Source organism: Pelmatolapia mariae, linkage group LG18, assembly GCF_036321145.2.
Source record: "Pelmatolapia mariae isolate MD_Pm_ZW linkage group LG18, Pm_UMD_F_2, whole genome shotgun sequence".
Lineage (NCBI taxonomy): Eukaryota > Metazoa > Chordata > Actinopteri > Cichliformes > Cichlidae > Pelmatolapia > Pelmatolapia mariae.
The window spans coordinates 18,780,371-18,796,232 of record NC_086243.1 but is presented as its reverse complement, the minus strand read 5'-3'; the positions used below and the strand labels follow the sequence as shown (position 1 = coordinate 18,796,232).

Below are 15,862 nucleotides of genomic sequence, written 5' to 3'. Positions count from 1 at the left end.
ACTAGAGTAAGGTGGTAACAAGTCAGGCTTTTACAGGAAACAAATAATAAAACTAAGTACAGTAGTGCATATGTAAATTTAAGAACTGCATAATTTCCTGGCAAATTAGCAGAAAAACAAACACTATTTCCCCATTTTGGACCATAAGTACTTAACTCAAAGGTATGCTGTACTTTTCTGTATTACAGGCAAACTTGCCCAACTTCTGAGTATTTTACAGGAATGGAGAGACATATTATCCTGTAAGAAATGTAAAGTACAGAGTAAGTAAAAAATGTAAACTGAAATATAGAAAATCCATCATTCACATTGAACATAATGAATATTAAATGATGATGTAAAAAAAAATGCAAAAAGATAACATTAATCCTTTTCATATTAAGGCCCACGCCCTGAGAAGTACAGCGTACCTACAATGTAAGACTGAGAAATATTGTTTCTCTACAAGATTAACAAACTATTTAAAATTAGTTATGCTGTACTTAAGTTATTACTTACAGAATAATTTGTGTCTCCTTTCCTGTAAAATACCTGGAAGTTGGGGAAATTTAAACCACTCCATAATATGGCCTGAACCTCAAAACATACAACATATTTATAATGAAAGATGGAGAAATATTGTCTTTCTGCTAAATTGCTAGGAAATTACACAGTACTTAAAATGATTTATGCACAATTTAAATTATAATTATTTCTGAGTATCCTGTAACACCAACCCAACTTGTTAACCCCTTATTATAGTGTATCTACCATTAAATATTTGTAGGTAAATATAATTACAAAAAGGGTCATTTCAAATCAAATACACTGGAATTCCATTTGATTACAGGGGAATAACATTCTTAGTCGCAGGCCGTATTATAAAGTGTTACCGGGGTTTATTGCCTCGGACTCTCCACCAGTTGTTCTTGGCCAATATCCAAAGACAAACTTTGAAAGACCTTTGAAAAGCCCGGTGAGCTATTGTTCAAGACTACTTTAAAAATAAGAAGGAGGTCTGGGATCTTGGAAGCAAAATATAAAGAAATAACGGGTAACTCAAGACTTTTGCACAGTACTGTTTGTGCTAGTAAAAGCTAGCCTCACCCCCAAAATTGATTTTCTCTTTGGTGCATTGATTATTTTTCTCTCTCTGTCATTCTGAAATGTAATAATGGGGTCTCCTGTGTATATATTATAAAGTCAGTGTTTGCAAAGAGAGAGTCTGGTGAAAGAGAGGCTGTAAAGAGGTCAGAGAGTGAAAGAAGGGTTTGAATAGGTGCACTCAGTTTATTAGAAGCACCAGTCCAAACACTGCGGAAAATATTACTGCTAAAGTTATATCCTTACAAAAACTTACTTCAGAGAAAGTTAAGAAATATTATCAGGAAAAGTTTCTCTGTAGTTGTTCCACAAATCTGTTACTTAGTCCCAAATGACTAAATGTCATGTGAGACATTTAATCATGTGCCCACGTGAGATATAATAATTTAAAATGCAACTAACAAATGAAAAAAACAAACACACAAAACCCCCTTCTGGATAACAAACAACTTGTTAACACCTTACATGTGGAAAAAGGTGCACCCTGATGTATCAGTAATGTTCCCAACCCCTCCCCTAACTAATTGACATATTACCTAATTTCAGCTTCAGATGAGGTTTAAATAGCCAGAGACGAGAGGGCTGTAAGACAGCTAAAAAGTCATGACATTGTGCTCTAAAATCTACATTATGTATTTTAAAAAAAAGTATAATGAAAAAAATGTATAATGCACATTGTATACATTCCAAACTATTCCAGACTATTTTTATAACATGTGACCAAAACTGGAAATTAGATTTTTTTTTGCAATGAATTACAGTGTTAGCTGTGTGGAAAGTGAAATCATTAGCTTCTAAGCAGGACTTTAAATATAATTATCTGCTCAAAAAAGGTTATTTATATACTTGTAATACTCTATAAGTATTCCTTCATATTAATGTAGTCTTTTTTGTAGCGATTAAATATTTAGAAATACTTTTTAATAGTTATTTATTTTTTTGGCTCTATTTTTCTTTGGCTTTATGTCCAATCAGCATGCAGAACTACAACCTACGTCATATGAAACGGACTGATAACATATCCTTTGGCTGAAGAAAGAGCTAGCAAGGAAGCAAACTGTTAAATAATACTCACGAAGTTAAAAGGCGGAAATGTCTGTACATTCAGACACCCAGACAGCTGAGTGACTCGGCCAAAGTTACAGCTGAAGTAGATATTTTGCAGAGACTGCGAGTCTTACAAAGGAATGAGCGATACTTATAGAGGAAGTCGCCCAATTAGCTAGCGAAATAGTAGCTAGCTCAGCTGCTAGCTGTCGTTAGCGAGGGGAGTTCTTTGTTTTGTTTTTCAGGTGGAGGTCCAACTAAACATGAAGAGAGACTATTAGTATTTAACTTTTACTTAGGAGTTTTATACAGATAAGCATGTAAAGAGTGTCCACAGCGTTAGTTAGCTGAACAGTAACTAAACAGTTTGTGGTGTAGAAAGTAAACAGCCAAGGGGGGCAACTTTAGCAGCAAATATCTTGTTTGTTGGCGTGGGTCAGGAAAGGACACGACGACATGGGTAACTGTCTCAAGTCTCCTACAGCAGACGACATTTCTTTGCTCCACGAATCCCAGTCAGACAGGGCTAGTTTCGGTGACGGGACAGACCCGGACCTGGAGCCGCCTCCGCCCTACCAGGTGAGCAGCTGCTGAGTCTCAACTTTCAGGTGTTTTAATCCAAAAGGGCCGGGGGGGGAGGGGAGCGGAACATGCCCGACACATGAGTAACATCATAGTTTGTGAGGTTAATGTCAGTTAAGAACATACATGCTAACATGCAGTAGGTGGTGATAACAAAGGATAACTCAGTTTCATATCTGTAGCCCTTCGAGAAGTAATCATACATTTAGTATGTGTTAACAGAAGGCATTTATCAAAAGTTGTCAAACCAGACAGCTGCTGCATTTTTCACCTTATCCCAGCACAGAGCCTAATCTAGTCTGACCACTTTCTTCAGGCACACAGTTAACTTATAGGGGGAAGCACATGTTTTGGTTTAATATTGTTGTTTTCTGTTTGTGCTACCAGGAGCAGGCTCACATGCCCATGTACCATCCTACACCCAGCCAGGCTCGTCTGGTCACCCAGCTGACAGAAGAGGAGCAGATCCGCATAGCTCAGCGCATTGGCCTCATCCAGCACCTCCCTAAGGGCGTTTATGATGGAGGGCAAGACGGCTCAGAGAAGAAGATCAGAGAGTGAGCATTTTACATTTCTGAAATATGATGAGCTTACAACAAGCAGGGGTGCGGGCCACAGGGTTGCGTTTTTTTAACCTAAGAACTGAATAGACATTTTGGCACTCAGGCTGGTTGCTTCTCAGGAGTACATTGTAACAAAGTTGTTTAGGAGTTTGGCTGTTTCACAGTGTGTCACACTATTGTAATTATTAATGCAGGAGTGTGTCCTTATAATAGAAAATTATTCTGTCAGAAATGTATATATATTATAGGTTAGATATAATAAAACATAAATAATAAACTTAAAAATCTGAGGGTATAAAGTAAACTCTGTTTAGGTCAGATGTGATGTTGCAGCTGTTTTCAAACAAAAGCAAAATCTGGCTCATTAGCTTGAAAACAAACTGCATTTGTACTTATTCTTTCAACTTTTGTGGCACAAATTAGTCTGTCATCTGGGTAAAACATCTGTTAGCCTTAAGTAACATGTTTCCTTTAACTCAGCTGGTTCCCTGTTGTGTCCAACATAGTAACAGTGACCAGAAATGAAGCAAAACCACATTGTTGTGTGCATTACTTTTTGCTTCATGTGATTGGAAATGTGTTTAAGGAAGCTGCACAGTTAGAAGTTTTGATGTTGTGTCAAGCGTTCAAAGTGCAGATGTTTTGAAACACTGCTGTGAATTGTGTTTCAAAACACCCAGGGCACATGACTACGGCTAGTTGAAGTTTCAGTGTGTTTAACCCCAGTTTTGACAGGTGGCTTACCTGCTGCTTCTAGGTTTGATTGACATTGTGTAGAACAAACCTGATGACACCACATACACCCAGAAAACCTATAACTTTTTATAGGATTGGAAAAACAAAGGAATCTACAGACAGTTGTGGGATCTTTTTGACAGTTAGGTTGGTGAAACCCACAGAGTACACACAACACAACTGCTGATGCCACTGTAGAGGTCAAAAGATAACTGTTGTTACAAAAAGACATGATTCACTAGTATTTTGGCAGGAAGTTGTGTTGTATAGCCACACATTTATATCATGGCAAAAAAAAATACCAACACTATGTATACTCATAACAAAAGTGCCACGTGAATGGATTTTTTTTGGAGAGGTAACATATAAAAACAGAAGTTGATTCAGCCTGAAAGCAACCAAAAAACCAAATTTTTGAATAAAAATATTTTCATGGGGCAAATATAGATGTTGTTACTTGATCCTTTTCTCTTATTCATCTTCGTCAGCAAAATGAGCAACATTCACTCCAATGTAGACAAAACATCTTCGACAAAGATTATTGGCCTATACTTAACCTACCCATCACAAGAGAAAAAAGTTAGGCTATTCAAAAAAACATAAATGGCTCAGAAAACCTTTAAAATTGAGCACACTTTAATTGAAGTTAAACATTGGCCAAACAAATATTTTGTTTATTTTTTACAAGATGTAAGAAACTGTTAAACAGGTACCTTGTTAGTTAAATCACCTTTTAAATGTAATTTTGTGCCATTTATAAAATTGCAACACACACACACTGTGTCAGCACTAGCAGCAGGAGTATCGGTTTCTTCCACATTAGTGTCCACACCATGGTGCCGAATGAGGTTACACGTCGCTTTTTACTGTTTAGCCATTCAAAACCAAAACCGATAGTTATTTATTAAGCAAATACTCTAAATTTTATATCCATTTGAACCGACACACAGTACTTCTGGCAAGTCAGAAGTCTATCAAGCATAACATGAAGAATACAAGTAAGTATGAATAAATAAGTAAATGGGTAAATGTGGTTCGCCATTTTAATCAAATAATAATAATAATAATAATGTGCTTTGTTGTTTTTTTCTGCATTTCTGTAAAATGGTATATTTGAAAATTCTTGGATAATAACAGTTTTTATATCTTAACATTACAAATATTATTCTGGCTAAAGAGTTTGGTTATATTTATAGATTAACCATTACAGAAACATGAAAATAATTTTTGGTAATTACCAATACTGTTAATTTTGGGCAGCTGTGACATAAACCTTACACCAGGTATTGTTCTAATAAATAAGCATTAGGGCTGGGCCATATCATACCTTTCACGGTAATACCGGTATAATGTTTGGCAACGATAAGAAAATGAAATATCGCGATAGAATATGGGTAAAACGCGCATGCGCAGTGCCTTTGTTTTCATACGCACATGGCGGAAAAAGCATGGCGGTGACGGAGAATGAGAAGGGCAAAAGCGGATCGTTGAATGAAACGGATGAATCAGAATTGGTTTGTAAAATGCTGCAACTTCAGTGGTGTGGAACTGGTTTGGCTTTCGTCCGTCAGATACACAACAAAGCACTATTTTTGCTAGAGCATTCTAGCGGGCCGTCGTTATTACCGTGTTTTTTGGAAAATACGGCACACTTAAAATCAATCCTTTGATTTTTCTGAAAATCGACAGTGCCCCTTATAATCCCGTGTGCCTTTTGTATGAATTCTGGTTGTGTTTACTGACCTCGAAACGATTTTACGTGGTACACGGCGCTCGAAAATCTGTCAAATGTTTTAGTACGACTTTGCTAAGCTACGAACCCGCACCGCTTGATGGATTGTCGGAGCATTATGGTTATCGTAGGCAGGAGCCTCACGGAGTGATACGTACTGTGCTTCAACATAATATTACCGTATTGTGTGTGTATAACCTCTTTTTAAGTTTTGTGGATATTATACATGGTTATGCTGAGGATATGTCGGCCGATTTCCACTGGAAATGCCTTTTGGTTAAACTGTCAGCAAGGAATTTACATTTGCACTGTTAAATTTTTATATAACTTTAATGCACATAAAAAACAGCTGCTTGTTTAAGTGAAAATACATTGATGCTTTATTTTGTTTTTTTTGCACTAGTAAAGGTGTGGAGTAAAGTATTTTGTCTAGTGTCAATTATATAGTCAGTTATATCGTTATCGCAAATTTTCAAATGTATATCGTGATAAATATTTTTGGTCATATCGCCCTGCTCTAATAAGCATTATGTTTTTTTTCATAACTGCTGTTGTACATAAGCAATCATACTGTGTTTAAGTGACTGGGCAAGGGTAGAAACATTTTAAATGTCTAGTGTCTCCATGGTGTACTGGTTAACATGTTGTTCTTACTCATGAAAGAGCCCCAGTTTGAAACCAGAGGGAGACACAAACAGAGTGTCAAAAGCTAGTGCACTGCCTGTGCTGTTCCCAAGCATGGGTAAATGGGAGGGTTACATCAGGAAGGGCATCCGCTGTAAAATCTGTGCCAAATCAAACATGTGGATCCATCCACTGTGGTGACCCCTTGGGGACAATAAGAGAGCAGTTGAACGTAGCTTTAAAAGGACTGAAAATGAGACTGAAATGAATTTAAAAACCAAACTGAAACGAACAAATCCAATCTGGAAACGTACCGTTAGTTGAAAACAAAGAGTCAAAGCGAAATAAAATAAAAACTAATTAGAAAATACGAAACTATAATAACTGACAATTGATTTCGGATACCTGTGGGAAGTCTTTTTTAGAACCTGTAATATAATGTTCGTGAGGGTCCGACACTGTTGCTGACAGTTATTCTTGTGTGTGGTGCATTGTGTGTTAAATGCCATGTGGTTGTGTCACGGCAGTGTACATGCAGTGCCAGCCAACAGAAACAAATAAAATGCTGGGACTTCTTTCCCTCCTGGGTCTCTTCTCTTTGTTGTGGTCAGGTTTTTTAGGGGGGGATAAACATTTTTGTCCCTCTAGTTTTCCCACTTCTTTGTGCATTCCCTCACATCCATCCCAATGGTTTCAGTAATCTCCCTCCAGGAGAGCATGCTTATGTTGGTGATTATTATTCCTTATACTAATGCTATGAATATTATTCTTTCACTGATACATTTAAAAACAGTGGTGAAAAAGTAGCTGGATACGCAGAGGATTATTTGACTGTATTGAACAGGCCAGTCACAATAGTTGCGGGCTGCGTCGACTGATGTGTAGTTCAATTTCTAGGGTGCACATCAGGTTAATGCCTTAGATTTACCACTGAAGCATAAATCCCCAATTCAACGCAAAGTCTAAATCAACCTTTAGTTGTGCGTACATTTTTACGGGTTAATGATTAACTACTGACTATAAATTGGATCTGTAAAATCATAAGCTGTGTAATTGTTTTAGTTAGACTGATCAAGCAAAGTAGATTAGAATGAGCGCTGGGTCTGTCTCGTCACAACTTCCAGTGACTTAGAGCTGAAAATCAGAGGGTATAAATGGAGAATATTTTGACATTTTATTATTAAACAGTCAATGATGAATTGATAACATGTGTAACTGCGCTACATTAAAGCATGAATAATTTCAGGTTTAGGAGAACACTTCATGTAGAAAGTCTGAGAAGACTTCTGCTGTCGTGTGTTTACGCTGACTGTTTTATCTGTTTTCAGATGCGTGATCTGTATGCTGGACTTTGTTTATGGGGACCCCATCCGGTTCTTGCCATGTATGCACATCTACCACATGGACTGTATAGATGATTGGCTTATGAGATCCTTCACCTGCCCCTCCTGCATGGAGCCTGTGGATGCTGCCCTGCTCTCCACCTACGAGACCAACTGAATTTTCCATCCCTTCTTCCACCGAATCGATATATCAAACACGACCCCCTCCAGCTCCCAAAACCCAGCAGCTGCCCTCTTATAGAGCGAGAGGAGCTGAAAGTAAAAAAAAAATGAAAGTGTTGGCTTTTGTCTTGCACTTTAAAAGTTTCCCACTCACCTAACGTTGGCCTTTCATACCCCTGGTCTGATTCCAGATTGAGCTGCTCTTAAACATCTGTTACACAAGTCGGTAAAAGACAGGTGTCCCAGCGACCCTGCATGGTTGTGTTTCTGTGTTTTTGTCATGCCGAGGCACTCTCCAGCTTTGCCGCTAACAGCGAGCATGTGGCATTTGTGTCTAAAAGAGCTGTTTGGTGACTGCGTTTCCACTCGAGCGGGTCTTAGTGGCGTTCTCCCCATCGGCCAGCACCTTTATTCATCACTGATCACGACTTAAATGAATAATTTGGTAAACAAATTATTGATGAAAATGCTTGGATGATTTGCCAGATATGTTTTGGCAACAGTAAACAAGACCTTTCAAACATATTGATCTGTTAAACACATTAAAGTAGCCCTGCCCTTTGGATATGTGGGAATACACTGCTGACATTTACACTGTTGGTGTAGAGAAGAAGCCAAACAGGATTATAAAAAGAAAACACTTTACAGAAGTCACCCAAAGTGTAAAAGTATACAGCGGTGTACTTTATTTATATCAAAACTACTTCATATGTGTCTTTAGCTGTTCCTCTAAAAATATATTTTGAATTCAAGGGAAAACAAAGTAGAGTTTTGTAATGTTTGACCAGACGATGTGTTGTAGCTGACGGCCAGTGTAAAGGGCTCATTTCTGCATGGGCAGGCGGATCAGTCAGTGGAAATTAGAAGCGCTTGCACACACTCTTCATCTGATCCAGAGATTTGCACTTTACTCCTAGGACATTATGTAAAACAGTATATTAATATATGTACATTATAACCTTGCACTATCAATACTTCATTCCTTTTATCTCCTGAGATGCAAAAGTTATATAGCTGATAAAGATGTTTTTAAAGCCGTCAGTAGTCACTTATCACATTGAAGTAATCCTAAACACGCATTTCATGAAATCTGTGATTCATGTCCACTTTTTCGTGCAATTTTTTTTCTTTGTGTGTGTGTAATTGAAGGGACAGAGGCTTGCTCAGCTTTAAAGGAATGGTTTGACATTAAAGCTTCTTCAAATTCTTGTTGAGAAGAATTTTTAATTTCTCATAGATCCATTAATGATTTTTTTATTGGATTAATTTCCAGCTCCAAATGATTATTTGGGGTTTTTCTTTATAGAGTAACTTTGCAGGATTCTGATTGGCTGGCCCTTTAGAACAAAAGTTATTTACAGCACGTGTTTGTTGCTTGTGTGGTCGCAGCTGCAGCCGTGCACATGACTGTATTAAAAAATCTGCTCTTGCTGTCTTCATATAGATCCAACAGTAGAAAAAAATGCTTGAAACCGAGCTTCTAGAGCAGACTGAGTCTGACTCGGGGGGGTAACACCTACATATTCTTCATTATATGAAGCTTTTCTCCATAGTTAATATGAACACCACCGATTTAAAAAGTGTATCTGTGACAAAAAGTAAGAGATAAACAACAATGTATCTGTTTTAAATACAGAGGGAGAACGTTCTAACCTGGATCTCACCGAAGTCCAAATATGCGTCCCCCTGTAGGAACCCACACCAGCATGTTCACCATCATCATTTGTTTCCATCTGAAGATGAACAAACAAGATTTAAGTTGTTTCATGATTTAATTTTATTGTGGTTTTTGTGCTCTGTAGACAGAGCCGGGTGAGCTGTTCCCACGCTTTATGCTAAGCTAATTGCATTCCCTAATCCAGCTTCATCCCTAACAGAGATAACCTTTGTCTCTAAGCAAATAATGTTAAACTGTTCCTTTAATAAAGAAGCATTGTGTGGCATAGCTGGTTAATTCTGAATCTACATGAATACAGTTTTAAATTCTACGCAAATATTGATCATGTTTTTTTTGTTTTGTTGCGCATTATTGTCTTTATTTCTGTAGTAGACGTTACATTTATTGCTTTGCTTTTTACTTGTGCTGTTTTGGTGGTGGTGTAGGTGTCTCTTTCACGTTTTCTGTTATGTGTGTAAAACCCATCTTGTATTGAAGTATCCAGCTGTTTGTTACTGTTGTTCCAGTCTGGTCGTGCAAACCTCTGTCCTGGCTGAATTTTCAGAGTGTGAGAGTTTTTCCTCTCATGGTGTGACAGTTAAACCTGAGATCATCTTTTTCACTGAGCTTTCCTTTGCTGTGTTTTCATGAATAATTCTTTATAATCTTCTTTTGTTTTGTTATTTTGGATGGCTAAGGACCCTTTGTGTAAATAAAATAATAATAATAATTAAAAAATTGAAAAATGATATGCGGTTTTGGTTTATTAACATAGAAGCATCCATTGACTTACCCCGAAACTGCTCACATCAGCCAGTGAAGTGGGCTAAATAATGGGGCAGATTTGTGGCCCTGTGATTACCAAAGTAAGAGATTACAGAAAACACAAAAGCAAAAACACTCCTTTTGAGCTTTTTCATTAATGCAATCCTCATATCTGGCAGTGGAGTGGAGAACGTGACTACATAATGAGCGCTGTGTGATTTGACTGATGTGGCAACTCAGGCAAAGCCACTTTATTTCCTCCGCTTGCATCAGCTGCCGAGGAAAACATGAGCCCAGTTGGTGCCCGTTTCAAGCGTTTCTATATGTGACGCTCAAATATCTGAGATTGGAATTACAATTGCAAAAACCACAAATTTAAATCCTTGTTTTAAGTACGATGAAATGTGGCGTATAAAGGCTGCGCGTCCATTTCTTAAGCACCTTTTGAGACGAATACATTGCAACATGCGCTTTGTTTCCTCAGATATAAGAACCGACGCAGTTAATCAGCTTTGCAGTGCTGCAAGATCTGCGTGCCTTTACTGTTTTTAGATTAAAACTCAGACAACTTTGACAAACACGAGGACAGACGTGGAAAGGTCCCCTATTTGTTTGCGACCATAATGAGATTTTTGCGTGGCAACATATTAAAATTGTACTAATGTCTCAAGAGTTTAGGCTGAAGGATTAGTTGAACTGCTCGTATATGCATCGCTTACTGAGAGAATGCTTGATTTACTCCTCCCTCATAAATAAAAAACAAAGTCTTTTTGTCTCAGTAGGCAGTCGTGGAGCTGGCAGGAATGCAGTGTTGCTCAAAAATTTGAAAGAAGCAACGCAATACAACAGAGAACTTTGTCACTCTGTGAGTAGCAAATGAACATGGTGTAACAGATCAACACAAAATAACAAGTGCATTGATAGTTACGCATTTATTTTTGCATCCATGACCCATTTATATGAAAAATCATGTGAACAGATCCTTTTTTTCTTTACCAGTACTGACAGTTCAAGCTTAGACATTTTAGTTGAGATTTATTATCATGGCTCACAAGGCATCCAGCAGCCTACGCTGTCTGCAAAGGAGGACATGCAATCACTTTCTCAAAAACAGCTCGACACAATGATCAGTTTGTGCCATTGTTCTAATAATGAGTGGCAGCTGGTCACAGAGAAATATGCAGGGTCACAAATCATTAGGGTTTGTACATCCCATGAAAGGTGACGGGAATGGTGCACTCCACCTCTGCCCTGGCAACCTCAGAAAGATCCTTGGCGTTGAGGATGAGGAGGTACGCTGGTCTCTGGGCACCGGGAGCTGCGACAATGGTAAGCAGCACACCTGTGGGGACAGCAAACACCAGCCTTGCTTAAAAATTACTTCTTACAATACAAGTAATTGTTAAAACACACTGCATGGAACATTATACTTTAACTGCTGTGACTTACCGTCATCCTCATCGACAGCATCAGGAGTCTGTACAAACAACGGCTCTGAGGGGTAGGAGTCGGGCTCCTGCCATACCCAGGTCTCCTTGGTCTTCACGTTCAACTTGCAGATCTACACAGAAATCAAAAGAAAAAATCAACCAAAAAAAATATTTTTCTACACTCACAGTCTGAAATCTGCTGCTCTAGTCTCTTACCCTGTCTGGTATGAAGTGGTTGAGACCCAGGGCGTAGGCGTATGTGTAATTCTTGCCGCCATACCTCTTGTAGTTAATCTGAGGAAACTCAAAAGCTACAAAACCAAAGAATAAAAAAAGATCACTCAGTAGCCATTCATCCCATTTTGTCCACTTATCCTATTTAGGGTTGCGATTGAGGGTGGAGCTGTCATAGAGCAAGTGGAAGGCTACACCCTGAACAGATATGCTAACCTTCACACCTACAGTCAGTCACCAGTTAACCCTGTGTATGCTTTTTGGATGTTTGTACTCATAGTCCACACAGAAAGGCCCCACACTAGAATCAAACCCAGGACCTTCTTGCTGTGAGGCAACAGTGCAAGCCAATGCACAACTCAATCATTCAGTAAAGTCTAAAAATGTCTTCTTGAAAAATAGCTGCATTGTCACCTTGGTGAGGACTGGAGAACAGCACCTCAGGCTCAAGCCAGGTCGACCCATCAGCGTGCATGGTGGCTGTAGCCGTGGTGTACGGCAGGCTCACCAGATTCTTCCCCTGCTCCTCCTACATCAAATCCGGATCATGGTCAGAACAACCAAACCTTGCATTTGTTTGTGGAAGATTTTATCAGTCTGATGAAAGAGAAAGGTGCTCACCTTGTGGACATCCAGGGGAATGACGTATCTGCGCACCTCCGGCTGGGGGGCGAGCATGGCTGCCTTCTTCACCTCGTCCCAGTTAGCCCTCAGGTTGGCCAACCAGAGGTAGTTGTAAACAAACTCAAAGCTGCAACACAAAAATGTTCATGAGTATTAATCTTGCTGGATCAAACAAATGTGGTCGGTCGAATGCCTCAGTTACCCTTTCCAAGCACAAAGGTCAACAACAATGAACCCCTGGTCCTCGAAGGCATTGATATGATGAAACATGCCAATAGGTGCTCCTTTAAACTTGAGATCGATGTACTCTCCTGGGTCTTTCTTGGCAACGTGGAACAGGGTCTACAAGAGAACATCAGAGCTTCAGATGAGATTATAGAAGGAGAGCAGCCAAAAACATAAGTGTGGGGTTTTTGTGGATTTAAAGATATTCATTCGGCTCCTTACTCCTTGGCTCTCATTGGATTCGAAGCAGTCCATGTAGTTGCAGCCACGGATACTCCAGGCGCTCAGGAACTTCAGCAGGTTGATTTTCACAGGAGTCTCCACAAAGACAAAGTAGTTGTCTGTCATGCCGAAACTGAAGTAGATAAAAACACAAAACAATAAAAACCCATCAACTAAATTCAGTTCAATTCAGTTCAGTTTTATTTACATAGCTCCAAATGACAACAACAGTTGCCGTAAGGTATTTTATATTGTAAGGTAGAGACCCTTCAATAATACAGAGAAAACAATCAGTAGACCCCCTGTGAGCAATCACTTGGGCGACAGTGGGAAGGAAAAACATTTTTTAAGAGGAAGAAATCTCAGACAGAGCCAGGCTCAGGGAAGTGCACCCATCTCAGAGTGTGAGGCAGGACAAAAAAAAACACTGAGTCACGCACACAGACTCACAGACATGTGGACACACCTGTGCACGTAGGAAGGCTTGAATCTCTGATAGCTGGGGAACTGCACCACCACCTTGGACTTGTCGATCGGATCAGATTTATCTACAAAAGAAAAAGTTGTGGTGTTTTAAAGGGATCACTCACTGTTTCGAAGTCTCCGGTTGGTCCAACACTTCATGAAATCTATATGATGTTTACACTGACAGAAAATACGACCTTTTTCATAAGTAATTTATATTTTTGCACTTTAACCTTACTTTCTATGTCTGGGGTACTCACACTGTTGTATTTTAATCCCTGGGTATATATTTTTTTAATAAAAGGTAGAAATAGCCATTGTAGAGTAGATTAAGCATCATAAGCACATTTACTTATTCATCTTATTTGGAAAATAACCATCTTTTTAAATTCCATCTTATTTTTTGTACAAAATGAACTGAGTTTAATGAAAAACCAAGTGTTTGTGTTATTGTTGCATGCAGGGTTGATCTAAACCTTTCTGCGTGGGTGGGATCCTGACAATATTGTAGGCCAGTGATGCTCCTTTCCCCATGCAGTTTCCAATGTTATACACAGTACCATCCCTCTCAATATGAGGGTGGGCAGTCACTCCATTAATATTGACATAGTTGCACATATCGACCTGCACAGAAAATAAAGGCGAAAGCTGTAAAGGTGAAAAGATTGCTCGCTCTCGTCTCAGATTCAATGTACTTTATTGATGTACCTTCTTCAGAGTCTCCAGCGTATCTGTGTTGACTTTAGTGATGTAGTTGGTTTCTGTTACAGCATAATAATCCTCACCAATAGGGTAGACATTCACCAAGCAGTTGTCTGTGACCTCAACACCTTGGAAGTAAGTGAAAAACCTGCAGCCGAAGAAAAAACAGGAAAAGACTGCAGTCTATACAGGATTGTACCAAAAAAAGTGAACTTGGAGGGAAAATACTGCAAATATTTGCAAACTTTGAGACATTTCTAATTTGCTGTCAAATGTGTAACCAACCTGGAGAAGATATTCTTGCAGGGATCAGGATATGCGAATGTACCAAACTCAGTAATGACCACACGCTTCTCTGTAATGGCTCGCACATAAGCATCTGTCCTGATAAACCTAAATGGAGGAAAGAGAGCAAATGCAAGATACACTTTATGTGTCATTGACTACCCTCAGACTTCCCATACATGCAGCAAGTGGAGGGGAATGTGCTAAACGAAACAATCACGCGTTTGCAGGAGTGTTTCATGCAAATGTGTTTGGTATCTATGAGTCAAAATCTCATGTCAGGACTCAACATGAGCAAACTGGCTCGACTGTGTTAGGTAATCCATGACACCATCCAGTCATATGGCAACATATGATGTTTCGCACGAAATCACACAGCACCGGCTACTCAGCTGCAACTCAAATGCGATATGTGACACTGATAAATGACCGCCTTACTTCCGGAAGTAGGTGACCTGGCCATTCTTGAAGTCAAATTTGTGCATGAGGGCCTGGCCATCGAAGAGGTGATAGAAGGGTTCATCTCCGACCTCAAAAAGCCCGGGTCCCAGACGGAGAAGGCTTCCCTTCAGAAACGAAGGAATCCGGCCTGCAGAATGAACGTGGATCACAGAAAGTTTTCAGTGTGCTGAGTTATAAACTAGAAAGTATAAATTTCCAGAAAAGTGCAGTCGATATGCAAATGTCAAAAGAGTTATTTTCGTGTCTAGTCTATTTCTGTCTGAAAGATGTAAACAAACCTGTGACTGTTGCGGGAATAGTCTCAGACATCTCTTCACATGTCTCAAAAAGCTTCCTGTAGCCACCAGCTGGGTGTTCAAATCTGTTAGCAAAAAAAAAAAAGAAGAGCAAAGACATCAAGAAACACTGCAGCCAAAGAAATTATTGCTGATGGGTTTTCAGCAGGTTAAAATGATATATCTTTCAGCTTTAAGTAATTTTAGGATTTCTGATGACTCATTTTTGCACCCATGCATGGTTAGAAACCCAACCTGCTCCTGACTACCTAATCCTGGGAAAAACACCACAGGATTAGGTTAAAGATTTGTCTACCAAAAATCTAAATATTTAATTGCATTAATTTCCAAAAAGTACTGAAACAAACATCACAGTTTTCACCTAACAAACCTGTTTAGTTAATTCACAAAAAAATACTACCCTGCTTGTCATTCAATGTAATAAGAAATATGAGATACAATTGAATTCATTAGAAACTGACCGGCTGACCATGGTTCCTTCTTGCTGTTGAATATAAAAAAAAAGCAAACTGTAACAAAAACCTGTGGTCACTGGTTTAGTAACTGGAAGCCTCTGATCTCCCACTGGATTTGAGGTATTTATTCATCTGGGCCTCCTCGGAGTCAATCTACGCAATCAGCGCT

At 39.0% G+C, this 15,862-nt stretch overlaps 2 protein-coding genes across 2 annotated transcripts; one reads left to right on the top strand and one right to left on the bottom strand.

Moving 5' to 3' along the window:
• Positions 1 to 2,095: 2,095 nt before the first annotated feature.
• Positions 2,096 to 10,277, top strand: LOC134617353 (RING finger protein 11-like). The gene is made up of 3 exons (XM_063462566.1): positions 2,096 to 2,709; positions 3,100 to 3,269; positions 7,695 to 10,277. Exons 1-3 carry the CDS (start codon positions 2,587 to 2,589, stop codon positions 7,864 to 7,866), a joined length of 465 nt encoding a protein of 154 aa, XP_063318636.1. The 5' UTR covers positions 2,096 to 2,586; the 3' UTR covers positions 7,867 to 10,277.
• A 933-nt stretch (positions 10,278 to 11,210) lies between these two features.
• On the bottom strand, positions 11,211 to 15,825 carry rpe65a (retinoid isomerohydrolase RPE65 a). The gene is made up of 14 exons (XM_063462674.1): positions 15,700 to 15,825; positions 15,221 to 15,303; positions 14,919 to 15,069; positions 14,481 to 14,588; positions 14,202 to 14,343; positions 13,970 to 14,117; positions 13,495 to 13,576; positions 13,029 to 13,161; positions 12,784 to 12,923; positions 12,579 to 12,708; positions 12,372 to 12,486; positions 11,940 to 12,034; positions 11,743 to 11,854; positions 11,211 to 11,635 (listed from the first exon to the last, which is right to left on the bottom strand). Exons 1-14 carry the CDS (start codon positions 15,708 to 15,710, stop codon positions 11,490 to 11,492), a joined length of 1,596 nt encoding a protein of 531 aa, XP_063318744.1. The 5' UTR covers positions 15,711 to 15,825; the 3' UTR covers positions 11,211 to 11,489.
• Between the last annotated feature and the right edge of the window lie 37 nt (positions 15,826 to 15,862).